At 42.5% G+C, this 21800-nt stretch overlaps 1 protein-coding gene across 4 annotated transcripts; it reads right to left on the bottom strand.

Annotated features, from left to right (window-relative positions):
• Positions 1-31: 31 nt before the first annotated feature.
• LOC108545097 (transmembrane protein 183A) lies at positions 32-16287 on the bottom strand. 4 transcript variants are annotated; one of them, XM_017896568.1, is made up of 8 exons: positions 16066-16287; positions 15778-15867; positions 14842-15009; positions 8163-8322; positions 7069-7249; positions 4643-4723; positions 2285-2440; positions 32-433 (listed from the first exon to the last, which is right to left on the bottom strand). In XM_017896568.1, the coding sequence occupies exons 1-8, from the start codon at positions 16172-16174 to the stop codon at positions 248-250; spliced, it is 1131 nt and encodes a 376-aa protein (XP_017752057.1). In that variant the 5' UTR covers positions 16175-16287; the 3' UTR covers positions 32-247. The 4 variants fall into 4 exon arrangements, with proteins under 4 accessions (XP_017752057.1, XP_017752058.1, XP_017752059.1 ...); XM_017896569.1 differs by having other exon boundaries at positions 8163-8319; XM_017896570.1 differs by having other exon boundaries at positions 339-433; positions 2285-2432.
• Between the last annotated feature and the right edge of the window lie 5513 nt (positions 16288-21800).

Genomic DNA, 21800 nt, shown 5'->3' with positions numbered 1-21800 from the left:
GGGTTTTTAACACAGAAAACAGGGCCACTCCTTTTAAATGCAAATTTTTACATTAAAATATGTTTATAAATCATAGTAGTTGTTCTTCCTCTTGATTCAACATTTCTCCCTCCCCTAACAGGAGCCCTAGAACCTGAAGAGCATGTACATTACTAACCAGACATACAATCCAGCCGCCCCGTCCAAACTGGAATCTGATTACTAATGGACTAGACTCGGGACTGCCCCAAGGCATAGGCAGCAGTAACTATGCTCTCAGGGAGAATGGGTACTGAGGGTGCCACCAGTCAAAGAGCCGAACGCTGTGCACTGGGTCCAGGATGACTTGCACACCCTGCTCACTGCGCAGTTTCCGACCACCATGGACAGGGGAATCTTGGAACACCAGTCTCACTCGATGATGCCGCATGTCCGTGCTCACATTGATAGTAAACTGAAATGGAAAAGCAGATTCAGTATCCAACTTACACAACCTTGGTTTCCAACAGCTCACTCCGAAATGAAATAGTCCAGACTAATTTACACTGGCTAGGCCACAAGATTAATCTCTAAATTACAACATGAACACCTTTTTTTTTTTTTTTGAGAAAGGACCTCGTTCTATTGCCCAGGCTATAGTGCAGTGATGTGATCTTGGCTCGCTGCAACCTCCATCTCCCAGGATCAAACAATTCTCGTGCCTCAGCCTCCCGAGTAGCTAGGAATATAGGTGTGCACCACCATGACCAGCTAATTTTTGTATCTTTAGTAGAGACAGTGTTTTGCCACGTTGGCCAGGCTGGTCTCAAACTCCTGACCTCAGGTGATCTGCCCACCTCGGCCTCCCGAAGTGCTGAGATTACAGGTGTGAGCCACCACGCCCAGCCAACCTTTAAAGATATAAAAAATTAAGGACAATTTCATAAGGCCTTCTCAGCTTCACATGTTTAAACTATGCTAAAGAAAGCCTCACTAATGAGCACTTTGGAAGGCCAAGACAGGCAGATCGTCTGAGGTCGGGAGTTTGAGACCAGCCTGACCAAACCCCATTTCTACTAAAAATACAAAAATTAGCTGGGTGTGGTGGCGGGCACCTGTAATCCCAGCTACTTCGGAGGCGGAGGCAGGAGAATCCCTTGAAACCAAGAGACAGAGGTTGCAGTGAGCCGAGACTGCGCACCATGACGCTCCAGCCTGGACTACAAAGCGAGACTCCGTCTCAAAAAAAAAAAAAAAAAACTGCATATATGACACAATCTCAATAATACAAAATTATTTAAGAGAGAGTACGTACATATTAACAGACACATTAAGAGAACAGTTCCCAAAAGATAAATTGCAATTATAGGATAGTGGAAGTCTAAGTCACCTTTACTTTGTCAGTATATTTATGTATTATTTAAAGTCATTTACCATTAAAAAAAAAAGTTACTTTCATTATGGAAGGGTTACCTCATGTATTTCTGAATGTAAGCCTAAGATACAGAGAAGACAAATTACATGAACTCTCCAGTTGCCAAGCCAATGAAAAAATTTTAAAACCTGGAAAAATATGCCAGAGGCACATACATTGTTTACTAATTACTGGCCAAGCCTTGAACAGTGATAATATCACACAAAGGACAGAGCTGAGCTGGTCACTCTATATTTTAATATCTCATTTGTAACCCCTTATGCATGCCTCAAGGTCCTGACATACAGTGCTCATGTATATATATCTCATCATTCTTCCTAATAGGATAATGTTTCTCAATCATTAATGACCACTACACATGAAAATGCAAAAACATTCCCTTTCCTACAAAGAAGAAAAGAAGGTAAAATATTCTCAGATATAATTAACGTCTCCACAAATCTGTCTGTTGCTAATATACAGGACTGATTTCAAACTTTTTTTTTTTTTTTAAAGATACCTTCCTTCATGGTCAAACTTACAAATATCCTTCAAACCTGAGATACAGCAAAAGTCTATAAAAAAGCTCAAGGCAGTGGCTCATACCTATAATTTCAGCACTTGGGAGGCCGATGTGGAAGAACTGCTTGAGACTAGGAGTCTGAGACCAGCCTCAGCAATGCTGTGAGACACCCATTGCAACAAAAAATAAAAATTAGCCAAGAGTGGTGGTGTGCACATGTAGTCCTAACTACTTGGGAGGCTGAAGCAAGAGGATAGCTTAAGCCCAGGAGTTTTGAGGTTGCAGTGAACGATGATTCTATCACTGCACTTCAGCCTCAGTGACAGAGTGAGACCATGTCTCTTTAAAAAAAAAAAGAGCTGAGAATGACATCCTGAGTCCCTACTTACCAGAGTAAATATCATTCCCATGACAATCGGAATAAAGATGAAATTGAGGGTGGTGACCTGCAGTAGGCAGCAGTCCTGGTCTGGATTGGTATGAACATCTTCGTACTGAACGGGAGGCTGCAATCCTCCTGTACACTTGCTCTTTAACCTAGGGGACTGAAGAGAACTAAGAATTAATCCAATGGCTTAGAAGAAATGTATATGGCTCTAAGAGGCTACCAAAGAAAATCCTATGGCTTAACTAAAGCTAGTGAGATACATTTTTCCGTTATCTCCTCTCTCTTTATATATGTTTCTATACAGAGATCAAAGAAAATCTACCCTTTGAAAGAAGGGGGAATACATTTGGATGAGCAGGTTTATACTTCATTTAGATGGTATCCCTTGCCATCTGACAAGAAATGGAAACTTACAGCCTCTACCAGAGGTTCTACAATGTTTGAAAGATTGCAAATTCCTTGTAACTTGTCAGACTCCAAAGAACATCTGCTGGACAAAAGGGAAGGAAGCAGAAGTGGCCACCTAATTCCAGACCCCATAAAACAAAGGAATCACAAGTCTCGGAACTAAAGGAAATCTCAGCATTCACTTTCCTGCAGTAATCCTACTGTCTGCTTCTAGTCACATTTCACCACTGCTAAGACTGCCTCTCAATTCCTTCTCAGAAAGGTCTATGGTGGACTTTCTACCAATGTCTAATGGATACCACAGCCTGTGCAGATCTTATCAAACGCAAAATATCAGAACTAAAATTCTTCCCCAGAACCATGTTTTTGAAATAAATCAATAGGAAAATAAGGTTTACTTTAACTACAAACTTATCTGTAACCCACCTGCCATCACGTGAGGAATAACTAATAGTATTTGTGTCTCATCAGTGAGACACTGAGGAGACAAGTGAAGACACCTCCCTTCCCACCTCACCCCCGCATCCCCCACCCCACCCCACTCCATGTGTTTTCACCTGTCTCCTCTACTTAGTAATGGGTTTATGGGTTTCTATAAACCGATTGCCATATCTGCTCATAATTCCACATAAGAATATAGGGTGATCATAATTACACCTAATAATACAGCTGTCCTTTAAGTAATACTGTCACACTGTTCAAGGCTTGGCTAGTAATCAGATTAGTAAACAATGTGTGTGCCTCTGGCATAATTTTTCCAGGTTTTAAAAAATTTTCATTGGCTTGGCAACTGGAGAGTTCATGTAATTTGTCTTCTCTGTCTCTTAGGCTTACATTCAGAAATACATGAGGCTTCCCCTTCCATAATGAAAGCTTTTTTTAATGGTAAATAAGTTTAAGTAATACATAAATATATTGATAAAGTAAAGGTGACTTAAGACTTCTGCTATCCTGTAATGGCAATTAATCTTTTGGGAACTATTCTCTTAGTATGTTCTCTCAACATTTATACTTCACTCGTAAATAATTCAGCATACACTTACATATAACCACATTATCATTATCACCCATAAGAAAATTAACAATTATTTCATATTATCCATAGCACATTCTGATTTCCTAAATTGCCCCAAAATGTCTTTTATAGCTTTGTTCCCTTATCCAGGATCCACTCAAGATTTACTCTTTGCAGTATGTTGTTATCCTTGTCTTTCAATACAACATAGTTCCTCTTTTGTTTTCATGGCATTCGGGTTGAGTATCCTTTATCCGAAATGCTTGGGGCCAGAAGTATTCCCGATTTTTTCGGATTTTGGAATATTTGCATTATACCAGTTGAGCATCTGAAATCCACAAACCCAAAATCCAAAATGCTCCAAAAGGCATTTTCTTTGAGCATCATGTTGGCACTCAGAAAGTTTCAGATTATGAGGCATTTTAGATTTTTGATTTTTAGGCTATACACTGTTTGATTTTAGTAAGGCAATTTCATGTCCAGTGTTATGATTTGAACGTTTGTGTCTCCTCCAAAATTCATGTGGACACCTAATCTCCAACACAATAGTATTAAGAGGTAGGGCCTTTAGGAGGTGACCTACTGGGGAGGCCCTCCCTCATGAATGGGATTAAAGCCTTTATAAGAAAGTCTTCACACTAAGTTCAGCCCCTTTCGGCATTCCACTTTCCACCATGTGAGGACAAAGTGTTCCTCCCCTCTGAAGGATGCAATCAGACACTATCTTGGAAACAAAGGGACCAGGCCCTCACCAAACACCAAACCTGCAAAGAACTTGGGACTTCCCAGTCGTCAGAACTGTGAAGAAATAAAGTTCTGTTCTTTTTAAGTTACCCAGAGTCTGTGGTACTGTTATAGCAGCACAAACAGACTAAGAAAGATATCTAGGGAAATCTCTTGGAACAAGGTGTTATCTGAAAAACAAAGACCACATACCTGTTTTTTGAACTTGAAGTTGAATTCCCACATTGGTTCCTGTCTGTTCCCAACAATCTTTCTGCACCAGAAAAGTAAGCACTATAAGAAAGTAAAATAAAATAAACCAAGAAAAGAAAAGAAAAAAATCAAAATACACTACAATCAAAATAATCAGCAAAAACCTTTCTGTTTGACAGCTCTAAAGCCAGCCACGGTCCCAATGCTGAGATTTTACTTTGGCACAGATAGACTCCCAAGTTGACACTGGTTCAACATAAAAACAGACAATCCCAGGGCTGTTCAATAAGGAAAGGAGGGACCAATATAAGTCAACCTCAGAGGTTACTGACATCAACCCCTATTGTTCTTATCTTCAAAGACAGAAACATGGTATCTAGAGACTGGGGCATCCTCTCTGATTCAGCAGGCTAATCCTCTACATTAAAATGTAAGGAGAGCCAGCAGCCACCAGGCAAGATGATACAAGGCCATAAGGTAGGCAGAGAGGCTGGCCCTATAACAGAAGCAAACTGCTCAGGACTCTCTGGGAGCAGACAGCCAGTAAGGAAACTACAGAGCTAGGCTGAATTCTGTCTAGAATAAGCCCCTCAGTGAAAGTCAGGCTACAGCTAGGGTTAAGCACAAGAAGTGAAGTACCTCCCAGGGGATAAGGGGTGGGTCGTCCGCCGTGCCAGCTGTCCCGCCCTTCAGACATGCCCTGTACGTCCTGCTGTTCCATCAAAATTAATGGGCTTGGCTTTAAGGGGAAAACACTTCTGCTGCCATCACAACGGCTCCAGTGTCCCACACAAGCTATGCTACTGAAAAGAGAGAGAGGGGGAATCAAATACGAAAAGCTGGAGTCCAGGAACATGGGACAACTTCCTTTAGGCATGCTGGCAACTCCCTGAATGCCACGCAATCATGGGTATACAAGTGGCAAGGCCAAGCATGGGACACCTGTCACTGCAGGCCCCACACCCTCTTCAGAAGATCTCTAACAAGGCACAAAAGCAGCAGCCAGATGGCCTGGGCTTACTATCTGGATTAAGACCTTAGTTTTCATTCTACTTTGGCTTTTTACAGTCCACTTTAAAAAAATTAATAGACAATGGTAAGAATATGAAGATAGGGGTATTTTAGAATTTAGGCAGTAGCACTTGCATTGTGCACTGGAGCCGCTAAGATGTGTCAAGCATGAGGAGTTTGCCCAATGCTGCTCTGCTCCCAGCAATTGATTCACTCCTGGCATGGCTAACTTTCGGATGATCCCCACGCTCACCACAGTTAACCTGATACTATCAAATGTTCTGGGGAAAAGGGACACTGTAAATGTGAGAAGATACACTGTCCACTCATATTACAAGCAGAAGCAGCTGCTGGGTGAAATCCTACTCTCCTGGCATTCTACTCCTTCTCTAAATCCACCAGTTAGCATGATATTAAATTGAGCTCAGCCAATGGTCCTGACCACCTCAGTTTACAAGGCTAGGGGGAACCTCGATAATCTTGAAATCAATAGTACCCTTTTAATTAATACGTATCAGGTAAAATGTGATCACCCTAGAGCTAAACTAGGGGAGAAGAATCATTATATAATGTCCAATACCATAAAAACAAACTATAAGAGAATGGGAAATGCTGTGGAACATCAGATTTGAGGTAGGAACAGAGTAACCTTGTTTGGCAAAGGTGATTTAGTAATTTTATCAGGGAGGAGAAAAAGAGAGAATGGACCAAAGGCTAGTAGACATATTTACAAATCAGAAGAATGACAGAGACTTGAATATAAATGTATGAATATAAAATATCAGGGAAATCCCAGGATAAAAAGAGCCTAGAACACAGAAAGCACTTGAGAGAACTAAGGTTTATGAATCAGGGTACCTTATAGTCTATGAGATGACCTACCAGAGCCTGGCAATAGCCTGGCACAGGGCACTTTCAAATGCTACAGAAGTCAAGTCTACACCAGAATCCTTTAAGGAGGTCAACAATAAAGGGGAATCCCTAATGTCAAGGTTGCATTAGAAAGAGAAAAATAGTGAGATGTTCACGTCATACCTCTGTCCCGTGATTTAAAGCCCCTCTTAAAAATTACAGCATACATCTACCATTTCAGTTATGCTCTTCCTAGCCCAAACCATCAAAACCATTATATCTAAAGGGGTCCAATGTACAACGTATGAAAATAAATTAAAATAAAAAGAATAAGGAATACATTAAAAGCACCGGAAAGCTTTAAGGTAAGTATAAGATAAGCCAGCCAGCACAGCAGAAAGGTATTGGAGAAGTGAAATCTCTGAGCCCTGAAAGTTTACATTAGTCCCTTAGCAGCCTGGGACCTACAACCCTCCCCATCAAGGAAGTTGGAGACAAGCCATGATTACAGGCCTACCATACAAGAGTCCATTAGTCAAACCCCAACACAAATTCTCACTTACTTTGGAATTCTTTAATGTGCTGGGGGTGCTTTCTGGAATGGCTGGATTCTTAGAGATTCGAGCAGCAAATGGCTCATACATATGGTACAGAGATCGGATCACACAAGCCCGGAGACAGCGCAGCTTCTCCATTGACTCTGGTCGCAGACGCAAAGGCAGGGAAGCATCCAGCGTGTAGTGCCTGAAACATGACACATTACTCCTACCAATATGTGACCTGTCTCTCCTGCTCTAGGTCAGTCTCCTAAGACTCCTGGTCTCTGTATGAACTTTACTGCAGTATTCCACTGGGCAGTAGGTAGCTTGTCCCCAGTGCTACTTGACCTCTTGGCAACTTTTACGTCTTTGCCTTGTAATCCTGCAGTTCACCATCCATTTTTAAAGTTGAAATCCTCACTTTTTTCCTGAACACAAGAGCAAACTCTGAATTGGTATCAGTATATTATGCTTTAACTGCTCAAAAAGAACCCGTCCTAGAGGAACCTATACTGGAGAAGAGCCACTAGGTTCTCCTGTCAGGTCTACAATGAGTTCTCTACTCCTTTCTACTTCAACATTCCTTCCCACCACAGCCTGACAGTTTACAATTGTCACTACACTTCCACACCTAGCATCAAAAACGAGCCCTTTTACTAATCACATAATTTACCTACTCCTCACCACTACAACTATACATAAGGCTGCATAAGTACAAAAACTGTGTAATACTTAAAGACGACTAGCAAATCAAAGCAACACCTAATCCAGCTGGAAAGATGAGCAGATAAGCATCTGTAGCTTTGAACATTCTAGCTAAAATAAGCCTCTGAAGAAAAGTCAAAGACAGTTCTCTCTGGGACTTGAAGCAAGACGTTTTGCCGAAACTGGATATTGGAGTGGGGAAGGAGGCAACCACATGGAAGACAATTACCTGGATAATTAATAATATCAAATTTAAATTAGAGAGGAGCTCAAAGAGTCCAAAGCTGGGTCATGCCCAGACAACATGGAGTAGAGAAAGTGAAAAGAGGTCACCATCCAGTGAGTAGCTCCAAATCACAAACAGTAATGAAATCAGCTACACAGATAAAAGAGTGAGGTCTCTGTGGTCGCACCTTCGGTACAACCTGGTCCAAAAGGCAGCAGTGCAAGTGACAGTCCAGGCATTCTTACAAATCAGGGAAAAATTCACAATGTCCTCAGGACGGATATAGGAGGCCAGCAACAGCCAAATATCCATGGGATACTCTTCTCCTCCAGCCCCATCCAGTTCTTCTGAAACAGAAAAAAGAATAATCTCTGATCTTCTACACACATATCTAAAGATACTCGATCATTTCATTTCTCCCAAAGATTGAACAGTTAAGAAAATGGTTTTAAATAGGTCCACGGAAACCCTTCAAACTTATCATTTCCTGCTCATCCTAGCTGCTGGAAACTTTTACCTCCTGTTGCCCAAGTAAATAGGTTTTGTTCTTAAGGCCTTTACTTAACAACTATTGGCAATACCATTTTGAAGTTTTACTTTTTTTTTGAGACAGAGTCTCACTCTGTTGCCCAGGCTGGAATGCAGTGGTGCAATCCCAGCTCAGTACAACCTCCGCCTCCCGGGATCAAGCGATTCTCATGCCTCAGCCACCAGAGTAGCTAGGACTACAGGCACGCTCCACCACACCCAGCTAATTTTTTAGTAGAGATGGGGTTTCACCATGTTGACCAGGCTGGTCTCGAACTCCTGGCCTCAAGTGATCCACCTGCCAAGGCCTCCCAAAGCGCTGGGATTACTGGCGTGAGTCACTGCACCTGGCCATCATTTTGAAGTTTCAAAGGTGCCTTTGCACACATTGTATCATTCAACTCTAATAATTCTTCAATGGAATAAGAAAAATATTATTGCACCCGTTTTACTAATAAGAAAAAACAAAACCTTGTCACTCAGTCAAGGGAAAGAGAACCAAGATTTTCTGACTCCGAATTCCAGCTTTATGCTATTAAGCCCAGCTCTTGGTTTCTCTTTAAGTCTCCACCCACTAAACATTTTCAGTCGGGAAAAAAACAAAATTGACTTAGGATGGTAAAGGGAGGCTGGGCGCAGTGGCTCATGCCTATAATCCCAGCACTTTGGGAGGCCAAGGCAGGCAGATCACGGGGTCAAGAGATTGAGACCATCCTGGCCAACATGGTGAAATTCTTGTCTCTACTAAAAACACAAAAATCAGCTGGGCATGGTGGCACATGCCTGTAATCCCAGCTACTTGGGAGGCTGAGGCAGGAGAATCGCTTGAACCGGTAGGTGGAGGTTGCAGTGAGCTGAGATGGCACTACTGCACTCCAGCCTGGGCGACAGAGCGAGATTCTATCTCAAAAAAAAAAAAAAAAAAAAAAGGATGGTATAAGGAAATCTCAAAGTACAAATTAAATTAAAAAACCAGATAAGTTACAGTGCATTCTCATTACACATAACTACCTGTAAACATGTTTTTATTCTTCTAGTTTCTCCTTGTTTCATTGCAAGTTTGACCTACGATCCTTACCAGAGACACCTAGTCACTCTTTAACAACATATCCATGCTGGGTGCAATGGCTCACGCCTGTAATCCCAGTACTTTGGAAGGCCAAGGTGGGTGGATCACGAGGTCAGGAGTTCAAGATCAGCCTGGCCAAGATGGTGAAACCCCGTCTCTACTAAAAATACAAAAAAATTAGCTAGGCGTGGTGGTGGGCGCCTGTAATCCCAGCTACTCAGGAGGCTGAGGCAGAAAACTGCTTAAACCCGGGAGGCGGAGGATGCAGTGAGCCAAGATCATGCCATTGCACTCCAGTCTGGGTGACAGAGTGAAACTCCATCTCAAGGAAAAAAAAAAAAGTATCCCTATCTCTTCCTTCTTCACTCATTAGTGTTAATTCTCCTGACCTTGATGTCTACTATACTTCTCAGGTTCAGTTAATACACATGCTTTGTAAAGATACCTGAATCTGAGCTAATCCTACCCCTAACCCTTATTTCAAACCTAGTCATAGAACTATCCTAAAATTATCAGCTTTCTTCCTTCCTGGGGAAAAAGCCCTTACACCATCTCCCCAAAGTTGCCCCTGCTTTTCTAGCTAACTGCTTCCCACAACTCTATGATTAGATCAAGTTCTTTGGCGAGGTTCTTCACAACAGAGACCCAATATGTCTAAAACATCATCTTTTCTAATTCTTATCCCTCTTATAATCTCCAGTAATCATGCAAGACTCAGTCTACCATGTCCAGGCCCCACTTTCTCCCATATTACCTCTTCTCTCTTTGAAAGAGAAGGCAAACAACGGTTAAAATTTCCTCTATTGTGGCTGACTGCAGTGGCTCATGCCTGTAATCCCAACACTTTGGGAGGCCAAGGTGGGAGGATGGCTCGAGCCCAGGAGTTCAAGATCGGCTTGGGCAACACAGTCTCTACAAAAAAAAAACTTAAAAATTAGCCAGCCATGGTGGTACATGCCTGTAGTCTCAGATACTCAGGAGGCTGAGGTGCAAGGATCAATCGAGCCCAGGATGTCGAGGCTGCAGTGAGCCATGACTGCACCACTGCAATCCAGCCTGGGCAACAGAGTGAGTCCCTGTCTCAAAACTCCAAAACAAAAACCAAAAAAACAAACAAAAATTTCCTCTACTGACACCCATAAGGACTTTCACAAAGCAGAGTGCTATCAAAAATTTTGTCTTTAGAGACAAAATTTAGTAAACAATGAAGAACTGTGTTTTATACATAATTATTAAGAGCTTTCAAAATGAAGTAAATAGAATCAGTAAATGAAAGCTTCATGGAGGTAAGTCATGAAGGACATGAAGAATTTTGATAGGCATAGATTAAGAGGAAAAGCATGTCAAGTGAATAAGTGCTAACACGAAACCAAGGGACTCAGAAAAGCAAAACATGTAAGAACAGTAAACAGAAAAATCTAACAAAATTTTAGTGACATTGAGAAATTACTGTTAAGTCTTTTAGATGTGATAATGGGTAAAAAAGATAACTACTAAGATATTTACAGAGATGATGATGGTATATCTGGAAATTGTTTCAAAATAACCCAGCGTGTGTGTGTGTGTGTGTGTGTGTGTATGTGTGTGTGTGTGTTGGGGTGGGGGAGTAATGGCTGAAGTAAAAATGGCCGTGCACCCAGCGTGTGTGTGTGTGTGTGTGTGTGTGTGTGTGTGTGTGTTGGGGTGGCGGAGTAATGGCTGAAGTAAAAATGGCCGTGAGTTGATAGCATATAAAAACGAAAAGGTAATTTAAAAAAGAAAGAGAAAAAAACCTTTTTAATAGCCATGAGTTGATCACTGTTGAAGCTGGGTTATATAGAGTTATAATCAGACTATTCTCTCTTCTTCTACATGTCATTAAAAAAAGGCTTTTTAAAAAAAGAAGAGGCCGGGCGCGGTGGCTCAAGCCTGTAATCCCACCACTTTGGGAGGCCGAGACGGGCGGATCACGAGGTCAGGAGATCGAGACCATCCTGGCTAACACGGTGAAACCCCGTCTCTACTAAAATACAAAACTAGCCGGGCAAGGTGGCGGGCACCTGTAGTCCCAGCTACTCAGGAGGCTGAGGCAGGAGAATGGCGTAAACCCGGGAGGCGGAGCTTGCAGTGAGCTGAGATCAGGCCACTGCACTCCAGCCCGGGCGATAGAGCGAGACTCCGCCTCAAAAAAAAAAAAAAAAAAAAAGAAGAAGAAAATACATTACACCTGCTAAAATAATAAAATAAAAAGGAATTAAAAAAAAAAAAAAAAGACCAGTCTGATGGAATGGAGAAACCTAATGGAGGTAAAGTAGAATAAGGAAGTAAAATATGAATTATGGTTAAGAGCCTGTAAGCCACAAATCATATAACTGATAAGTGACTGGTAATCTGAATAAAGAAGTCTTACAATTCAGTAATAAAAAGATAGCTGGGTGTGGTGGCTCACACCTGTAAACCCAACACTCTGGGAGGCGGAGGCAGGTGGATCACCTGAAGTCTGAAGTTCGAGATCGAGACCAGCCTGACCAATATGGAGAAATCCCATCTCTATTAAAAATACAAAAAATTAGCTGGGCATGGTGGCGCATGCCTGTAATCCCAGCTACTTGGGAGGCTGAGGCAGGGGAATCACTTGAACCTGGGCAGTAGAGGCTGCAGTGAGCCGAGATCACGCCACTGCACTCCAGCCTGGTCAACAAGAGCGAAACTCCATCTCAAAAAAATAATAATAATAATAATAATAAGATAATCCAATTTAAAAATGGGCAAATATCATTAGCCATAGAGAAATGCAAATCAAAACCACAAGGAGACAAGTACTAATCCACATCCACTATAATTTAAAAAGTCAGACAATAATAAGTGTTGGTAAGGATATAGAGAAACTGGAACTCTTATACACTGCTGGTGGAAATATAGAACGATGCACACACTTTGGAAAATGGTTTGGCAATTCCTCAAAAAGTTAAACACAGAGTTTCTGTATAATCCAGCAATTTCACTCCTATCTAACCATAAATGAAAAAACCTATGTCCACAGAAAAATTTGTCCATGAATGTTCATAGCAGCATTATTCATAGCAGGCAAACAAAAAGGAATAAAAAAGATTGAGATACTGATACATGCATAGTATGGATGAACCTTGAGAACATTATGCTAAATGAAAGAAGCTACATGCAAAAGACTATATATTATATGATTCCATTTACACGAAATGTCAGAATAGGTAAATCTGTAGAGACAGAAAGTAGATTAGTGGTTTCCAAGGACTGGAGGAGGGTTTGGAATGAGAAGGGATGCTAATAAGTATGGGGTTTCTTTTTAGAGTAATGGAAATGTTCTAAACTTAGACCATGTTGATGGTTGCACAACTCTGTGAATATGCGAAAACCACTGAATTGTACACTTTAAAGGAATAAATTTTATCTCAATTTTTTTTTAAGTCTAAGCCATTCTGTGGAACAAGTCCAAAACAAGATAAATCCCTAATAGAATGGTGATAAGCAGCGATTTTAAGTTAAAAATTAAGGATAAAGAAGTATGAAGAAAGTCAATACGGGCTGAGTATCCCTCATCAGAAACACTCAGGACCAGAAGTGTTTCAGATTTTGGCTTTTTCCGCATTTTGGAATATCCTGACTGTACTTATTGGTTGAGCAGCCCTAATCAAAAATCAGAAATCCGAAGTGCTCCAATAAGCATTTCCTTTCAGCATCATGTCAGTGCTCCAAAAATTTAAAATTTTGGAGCTTTTCAGATTTGGAATGCTCAACCTGTATTAATTTTTGGATCCTCAAAAGAAGAATATGATTAACAATAACTGGAATAATTCCAAAGCAATCATACCATTAATTTCATTAACTTATTACTTCAATATACTTTAACAAATAAAAATATCTATTATCTGATTCTCAGGTACAGGTGAAAGTACTGGTAAATCTGAGACCAAAAATACATACATCATTTATTATTATGATGATTTTTTTTTGAGACAGAGTCTCACTCTGTCACCAGGCTGGAGTGTAGTGGCACAATGTGATGGCTCACTCTAACCTCCGCCTCCCAGGATCAAGCAATTCTCCTGCCTCAGCCTCCCGAGTAGTTGGGACTACAGGTGCACACCACCACGCCCAGCTACTGTTTGTATTTTTAGTAGAGACAGGGTTTCACCATATTGGCCAAGCTGGTCTCAAACTCCTAACCTTGTGATCTGCCCACCTCGGCCTCCCAAAGGGCTGGGATTACAGGTGTGAGCCACTGTGCCCAGCCTCACCATTTCACCTAAATGCAGCTGATTATCATAACCACTTTAGCTTTAATAATTCTGGGCTAAGCATGCTAGCTTATGCCTATAATCCCAGCACTTTGGGAGGCCGAGGTGGGTGGACTGCTTGAACCCAGGAGCTCAAAACCAACCTAAGCAACATAGTGAGACCCCCGTCTCTACAAAAAATAGAAAAAATTAGCAGGCATGATGACATAGCACCTGTAGTCCCAGCTACTCAAAAGATGGGTGAATCACTTAAGCCCGGGAAGTCAAGGCTGCAGTGTGCCATGATCTTGCCACTACACTCCAGCCTGGGCAAGAGAGCAAAACCCTGTCTCAAAAAAAAAATTCTGATTTCCACCCCAAGAGATTCTGACTCATTAAGTCTGGAGGAAAACCCAGAATCTGAATGATGGTTTGGCACATTATATACCATCAGTTTACTATTCTTTGCTTCATTTGTGTACATTTCATTGCCATTAGGATATTTAAAAAATCACCTACTTTTCTATTTCCCACAGTAGTTATTAGACATGAAGCAGACATTACTAATCGTAGAGCACTTAAAAGCCCATGGTAATGTCTATGTTTGTGTGTAACAAAACTTGTAACATAAAATCCACATATTTGGAAAACATTTTTTGGTTACATTTCTGCTTCCTTACAGTAACATTCAGAAATCCAGAAATGCAAAGGCCTTTTATTTTCACCTTGCCATGTGGGTTTTTAACCTGATAATAACATGTTCTCAATGAAGGGCTACTATAGTCCACTTCACAGTTTCAGAACTCTACTAACACATACTAATCTCTTTCCCTCTCGAATTCAGACAAAAGAAAAAAGAAAGCCCAAGTGTATTAAATCCTGTCCCACTACCAAGGTTCTTGTGGAGAGCCAAGTTTTCTTCAAACTCTCCTGGTATCACCTCTTATACCTCCTCCTGTGCTACTGGGAAAGTAACATCTTCAATTTGTCACCACAGGCAGGTCTAATAAACCAAAAGAGAGCAAGCTCCATACCTTTGTGCCTCTTGCTTTTCTTTTTTCTGGAGACAGTTCTCTCATGGATGCTTTCCTCCTGGGCATCCATTTCATCACTGCTGTCGATGATGTCACAGGGCTCACCAGCCCCAGAAAGAGCTTCCTCTGCAGGAACCTGAGAGGCTTCCAAGCCACAAAGAGATTTTACTAGAAGAAAATAAGAGAAGAATGAGATGGCACACAGCTCCACCCAGAAATACAAACAACTTAGCCAAGGTATCAGCATCCATTCAGGAAAGGGGGGATAAAAACATCGTGAGAGAGAAAGGTGAGAATCTATCACCAAAAAAAATAAAGATTTTAGTATTTTAAATACAAAAAAGAAAGGAAAGTAATGGGCAAACTGACTCCAAAGTTGCAGAAACTCCTTTTTTCAGCCCTAAAGAAAAAAGGTGTGCACAATTTTTCCACTATAAACCCTGCAGGATACAAGACGATTTGTATTCTCCTAAGTTCTACAGAGAAATGTTTGAGACAAATTGAATCCAATTTAGCCCTAGTCCTGAGCTGGAGGCAGTAGGTGTCATAAAATACAAGTCTCAGACCCATAAGTAAACAGACTGAAAGCAAGAGAAACACCGAAAAGGAAAAGAACACTCCAAGGTTATTAAACAAGGAAGCAAACTGCAGAGTAAAACATATGTGAACTGCAGCAAAGAGATTACCCAAGAAGAATGCAGTGGAAACTAGAGTATGCAAACATGTTTTTAAATGCAAAGAAAGAAAGAAAATACTTCTGCTGCAGAAACTGCTACTCTTGACTAATCCTCCTCCGCCCCCAATGTATAAGTTAACATTGACAAGAGGCAAACACGGTGACAGGAAGACGACTAAAGGATTGCAAGAAAAACAGAAAATAAAATGCCTAGTTCTGTCTTGGCGGCATGAGTCTTTAAAGGCTCGCGCAAAGCTTACCTTCCTGCTGAACAGCGTTGGCTACGGCTTTCTTGACTCGTCCAGACCTCACGACCGCCGGATCCGAGTTGGCGTAATCCGCCACGGTCACTGCAACACAGCACCAACCCTCAAGGAAGAGGCCTTCTCTCGTCAGCTTCTTCCCCGCCAAAGACCTCCTCCTCGCTTGCAGGCCCCCGGACCGAGCCGCCCTCCAGCTGCGGACAGGCGCGCTCACCTTGGCACGGTCCAGCCCCCTCCCAGCTGCCAGCCCCAAAATGTTTCAGCGCCCCTGCCCCCCTCACCCACCTCGGCCGGAGCAGGCGTCGTGGGCCCGGAACTTGAGTCGCTTTCCTCTCTTGGGCATGGCGACCGTATCGGGGCGAGGCCTGCCTAGCGGGCCGGGCCCCCGGGCCATGTCTCCAGCCGGAGAGCCGGCCACGGGAGCCGCAGGCCAGCTCCGCCCGGCTCCGCGGCCATCCCACACCGGAGGCCGCTAACTCTCGCGAGAACATAGGTCCGGGGTCCGAGTCGCTTTGGCGGACGACGCCGCTCTACGCGAACCAATCATCGCCAGGTGCAAGGGTACGTCATCATCCGGCACCCGCGAATCAAGCTGGGTCCGGGTTCCAGGTGGAGTGAGAGCTGTTGTGCTGGGCGGTGTCGGGTATTGCCGTACCTTGTGTGAGACGAACGGTGTTTCAGACGCGGAGCCCACACCTGTGTTGATTAGAATTGAGAGTTTACATCGTGGTCTCCGGGATTCTTCATAGTAACTCCTGTGTCCACACTCCAGGTCCACGTCAGCACCAAAATGCGTATACACTGTCATCTTCGTGCTCTGTCTCGGACCCCAGAGACTGAGAGCCTGCTAGTCCAACATAGGTCTGTAAGAGTCTTCACTCTGTTTTACGAAAGCTATAAATAAATTTCTGAATTCTCAAAATAGGAGGAGTTCTTAAAAGTTTCCAGTCTATCACCATGTAAGGTTAGCTGAGAGAAAGGACAAGAGAGAGACCCGCGGTCAGGCGAGGAAGTTTATTAACCTGCCAGCTGCTACACCAGAGACAGAGGAGTCACCCCTGAGCTTACAAAATGAGGGGTTTATATGGGGGAAAGAGACCCTGGGGTTGTTTGCTGGTTAATTTTGCCACATATTACCTTGTGACGTTTATTACAGGAGGGTGTAGGTAAAATTTGTTTATGCTTCCCACCACCTCCCCCTGTGCGGTCCGGATGGTTTGTAATTGGGGTTTATTGCAGCAAGGTCTGGTAAGTGAAGTCTGCTGGCTTCGTAAGGGCTTAGAAGTGTAAAGAGGCTTGGGGGAGGAGAAGAATTGTAGAGCATTAGCGGGAGGGGTGGACAGCACGGAAGGGTTTGGGGGGAAGTGTTGGCAGTACCAAGAAGCTTTTTGGGCAGTTTGTTCCTAACACACCGTCCCTCCAAAAAACTACTAGAAGCATCCATGAAAAACTATCGCAGAGGCAGGAAGGTCACTTGAGTCCGGGAGGTCGAGGCTGCAGTGGGCCATTATTGTGCCACTGCACTCCAGCCTGGGCGACAGAGCGAGAACCTGCCTCAAAAAAAAGAGGAAAAAAAGAAAAAATAACGTCTTTCCTTTGTATTGAGACAGAAGCGAGTCACTGAGTGAAGGTTACAGAACTGTAAGGGAGCAGGACCCTGGGTTGCTCCCTTATCAGTGATGCTTACTGTATCACCACGACGAATAAGAAGTTATTTGGTGTCCTAAGTGATTTTCCTTTATCCTTCTAACTTCCTTGCAGCTCCTAAAGGCTGATAATCCCTGGCTTGGGAAACTTAAGACCCAGGCATCCAATCCGCTGGATCTACCAGAGTGTCTTATTTTCAGTGTAACCAGCGAGCACAAAGTTCTTTAGGAGAAAAACCTCAGGCCTTTTACTAACATTATGTAACAGACTACCACCAGGGTCGTGCTAATAGGCTTGAATCAATTAGGAATTAAAATTGAAGCTGAAGGTAATTGATTACAATTGTGAAATATTCAAATTTAATTTATCTAAGGTTACAACATGAAACAAATGTCTAATAAACTGTTAACAAAAGAAAATTATTTCAAATAAGGTTTCTATTGATATGTAATTCATGTTTGTAGTCCAGTTCAAAATGCAGATGGTAAGTGCTGAGACTTCTCATTTCACAACGTTATCAATAAAAAATTTCCTGGCCAGGTATGGTGGCTCACGCTTGTAATCCCAGCACCTAGGGAGGTGGAGGTGGGAGGATCCTTGAGCTCAGGAGTTTGAGACCTGCCTAGGCAGCAACAAGACCCCATTCTCCACCAAAAGGAAAAAAAAAAAAAGTGTAATAAAAAATTCACAAGGCTGACATATGTGTAGATTTCTACTCATGTGGCACCCTGTTGAAAACACTCAGGCATTCAGATTCTGGAGGGAATCAAAGGTACAAGAAACATAAACCCTATTACATTGTCGCTATAAAAAACTTGGGTTTTAACAAGAATGTTCTCTCATTTTTCAGCAGTATAATTACTATTTTAATGCATTGGATGAAAGAAATGCTAGTTCCCAAAACTGTTTATTTCGTCTTTCAAAATTTCTAGACTGAGAAGATTTTAAGCAAATCCTTGGGCCACAATAGTGGAACAAATGATCCTGCTCTTTCATTCTACCTTTTATTGAAAAGCAACAACTTTTAATTAATAATAGCACTGTTCATCTCCAGACCAGAGGATACAGGTTCTTGCTAGGAAGACAAATAAAAGTTACCTAAATTGTTATTATGTTTACATGCAAATGGCTTAACCTAGCTATTAGGAAGAAAGTGGAAGGAAAATGTTTTCAAATATTTTCCTCAGAAAAGTGAGAAATTTAAGGACAATATATAAATACATACGGCATTTGAATGCTATCTTTCTAGATTATGCCCACCCTACTTTTTTGGTATTAAATTGTCCTTTAGGCTGGGTACGGTGGCGCACACCTGTACTCCCAGCACTTTGGAAGGCCAAGGCAAGTGCATCACAAGGTCAGGAGTTTGAGATCAGCCTGGCCAACATGGTGAAATTCTGTCTCTACTAAAAAAAAAACAAACAAAAACAAAAATTAGCCGGGCATGGTGGCAGGCAACTATAGGCCCAGCTACTTGGGAGGCTGAGGCAGGAGAATAGCTTGAACCCAGGAGGCGGAGGTTGCAGTGAGCCGAGATTTCACCACTACACTCCAGCCTGGGTGAAGAGCGAGACTCCATCTCGAAAAAGAAAATTATTATTTATTTTGCACTAATAGTAAATGATCACAGGAGGTGTTTGCTTTTTAAGGTCCTTTCTCATGAAAACTTAAAGGTGGCAAATCTATGTTGGTTGTCATAATTTTCTTTTAAATTTTAATAGCCTGTGAAACCCTAAAGCCTGGGAATCGTTGCTTTGGAGGTATTGGAAAAGTATCCCTTCGGTTTAAATACATACATGACAGTGGGATTTCCTACTGAAGGCAGTTTAGTATAAAAAAGCAATATTTTGGCCGGGCACGGTGGCTTACGCCTGTAATCCCAGCACTTTGGGAGGCCAAGGCGGGCGGATCATGAGCTCAGGAGATCGAGACCATCCTGGCTAACACGGTGAAACCCCGTCTCTACTAAAAGTACAAAAAATTAGCCGGGCGTGGTGGCGGGCGCCTGTAGTCCCAGCTACTCCCAAGGCTGAGGCAGGGGAATGGCTCGAACCAGGAGGCAGAGCTTGCAGTGAGCCGAGATTATGCCACCGCACTCCAGCCTGGGTGACAGAGTGAGACTCTCTCAAAAAAAAAAAAAAAAAACAGTATTTTGAAAGTAGTCAAGAGTGCAGATTGTGAAGTCAGACTTGCTTGCATTCAAAATTTCCCTCTGCCATTTATTATCTATGTGACCTTGGAAAAGTTACTTAACCTCTCTGAAGCTCAGTTTCCTTGCCTATAAATTTCAGATAATAAAAACACCTGCTTCACTGAGTTGTTGAAATAATTAATTGAATTAACCCATAAAAGCATTAAAATAGCACACAGTAATCCTCTCAGCTGTTATTATAGTGATGAAAAAGTTGTGGTGGTTGTTATTTGAAAACACCTTAGGTGACTGATTCGTTTTTGCTTCTACTGCATGAGGAGAGAATACATAGAGCCATAAGGAAGGTAACCCATTTCAGTTTATTAAAATGCTAAAAGACTAGTTAGTACCTAACATACAAGTGACAGGGTTAGAATTCAGACTGTCTCCAAAGTTCATATATTAAAAAAAACACTGTTCACTTTGGGAGGCCAAGGCAGGTGGATGACTTGAGGTCAGTAGTTTGAGACCAGCCTGGCCAACATAGTGAAACCCCATCTCTACTAAAAATACAAAAACAGAAAAAAAATATTAGCCAGGCATGCTGGCACATGCCTATAGTTCCAGCTACTCAGGAGTCTGAGGCAGGAAAAAACACTGTCTTGTGTGGGGAGAAGAAAGAGAGATCAGCCTGTTAATGTGTCTCTATAGAAAGAAGTAGACATAAGAGACTCCATTTGGTTCTGTATTTGAGATGCTGTTAATCTGCGACCCTACCCCCAACCTTGTCGTTGCAAGAGACATGTGCTGTGGTGACTCAAGGTTTAATGGATTTTGGTCTGTGCAGGATGTGCTTTGTTAAACAAGTCCCTGAAGGCAGCTTGCTGGTTAAAAATCCTGCGCGTCCCTGAGCAACGGAACATCTCGGTGTAAGACCCGATTGTATGCTTTGTTTACTGAGCAAGGAGAAAACCGCCTTACGGCATAAGGTGGGACTTGCTGGCGGGACTCGCTGGAGCAATGCTGNGGTGTAAGACCCGATTGTATGCTTTGTTTACTGAGCAAGGAGAAAACCGCCTTACGGCATAAGGTGGGACTTGCTGGCGGGACTCGCTGGAGCAATGCTGACAAAAGGTTTATGGAGATGTTTGCATATGCGTATCGAGGCACAGCATTTTCCTTTGAACTTATTCATGTCACAGAGATCTTTGTTCATATGTCTTACTGCTGATTTTCTCCCTAAAATGATCCTATTGTCCTGCCACTCCCTTATCTTTAAGATGGTAAAGATAATTATCAATAAATACTAAGGGAACTCAGAGACAGGTGCCGGCGTGGGTCCTCTGTAAGCTGAGCGCCAGTCCCCTGGGCCCACTTTTTCTTTCTCTATACTTTGTCTCTGTGTCTCATTTCTTTTCTCAAGTCTCTCGTTCCACCTAACGAGAAACGCCCACAGGTGTGGCGGGGCAGGCCACCCCTTCATCTTGGCCAGGCACAGTGGCTCCCAGAACTTTGGGAGGTAGAGATGGGAGGATCACTTGATGCCAGGAGTTCAACACCAGCCTGGTCACCATAGTGAGACCCCATCTCTGTTAAGTAAATAAATAAGAATAAGAACTGAAAATAAAAACCACTGTCTTATGCTGCCTCTAAGATTAAAACAGTTGTACTGAACTTTTGCCTTTGATTAATATTGGTAGTCTAAGTGTAAGTTCCTCTAAGCTGGGCGCACCGTGGTCAAGCCATTGTGACATTCCCCCGCCCTTGTGATAATGTACTTTGTGATATTCCGCCCTTGTGATAATGTACTTTGTGATATTCGCCATCCTTGTGAATGTACTTTGTAACATTCCTCCCCGCCCTTGTGACAATACACCCTCCCCTGCGCTTGTGAATGTACTTTGTAACATTCTTCCCCACCTTGTGACTATAGTCCTCCCTGCCCTTGTGAATGTACTTTGTAACATCCATCCTCTGCCTGCAAAAATTGCTCCTAACTCCACGGCCTATCCCAAACCTGTAAGAACCAATGATAATCCCACCACCCTTTGCTGACTCCTTTCTCGGACTCAGCCCACTTGCACCCAAGTGAATAAACAGCCTTGTTGCTCACACTGAGGCTGCTCAGGTGGTCTCTTATATAGATGTGCATAACATTTGGTGCCAAAACCCGGGACAGGGGAACTCCTTCAGGAGACTAGTCAGTCCCCTGTCCTCATGCTCCCTCTGTGAGGAGATCCAC

This window comes from Rhinopithecus bieti, unplaced genomic scaffold (genome assembly GCF_001698545.2).
Source record: "Rhinopithecus bieti isolate Rb0 unplaced genomic scaffold, ASM169854v2 scaffold_24392, whole genome shotgun sequence".
NCBI classification, from domain to species: Eukaryota; Metazoa; Chordata; class Mammalia; order Primates; family Cercopithecidae; genus Rhinopithecus; species Rhinopithecus bieti.
This window is presented reverse-complemented; position numbering and strand designations above follow the sequence as displayed.

Coding starts and splice junctions, on each gene's coding strand:
- LOC108545097 (XM_017896568.1), bottom strand. CDS start 16,174: ATGGCCCGGGGGCCCGGCCCGCTAGGCAGGCCTCGCCCCGATACGGTC. Junction 4,724..7,068: donor GCACATTAAAGAATTCCAAA/GTAAGTGAGAAT, acceptor ACTTTCTTATAG/TGCTTACTTTTCTGGTGCAG. Junction 434..2,284: donor TGGGAATGATATTTACTCTG/GTAAGTAGGGAC, acceptor TTTCCATTTCAG/TTTACTATCAATGTGAGCAC.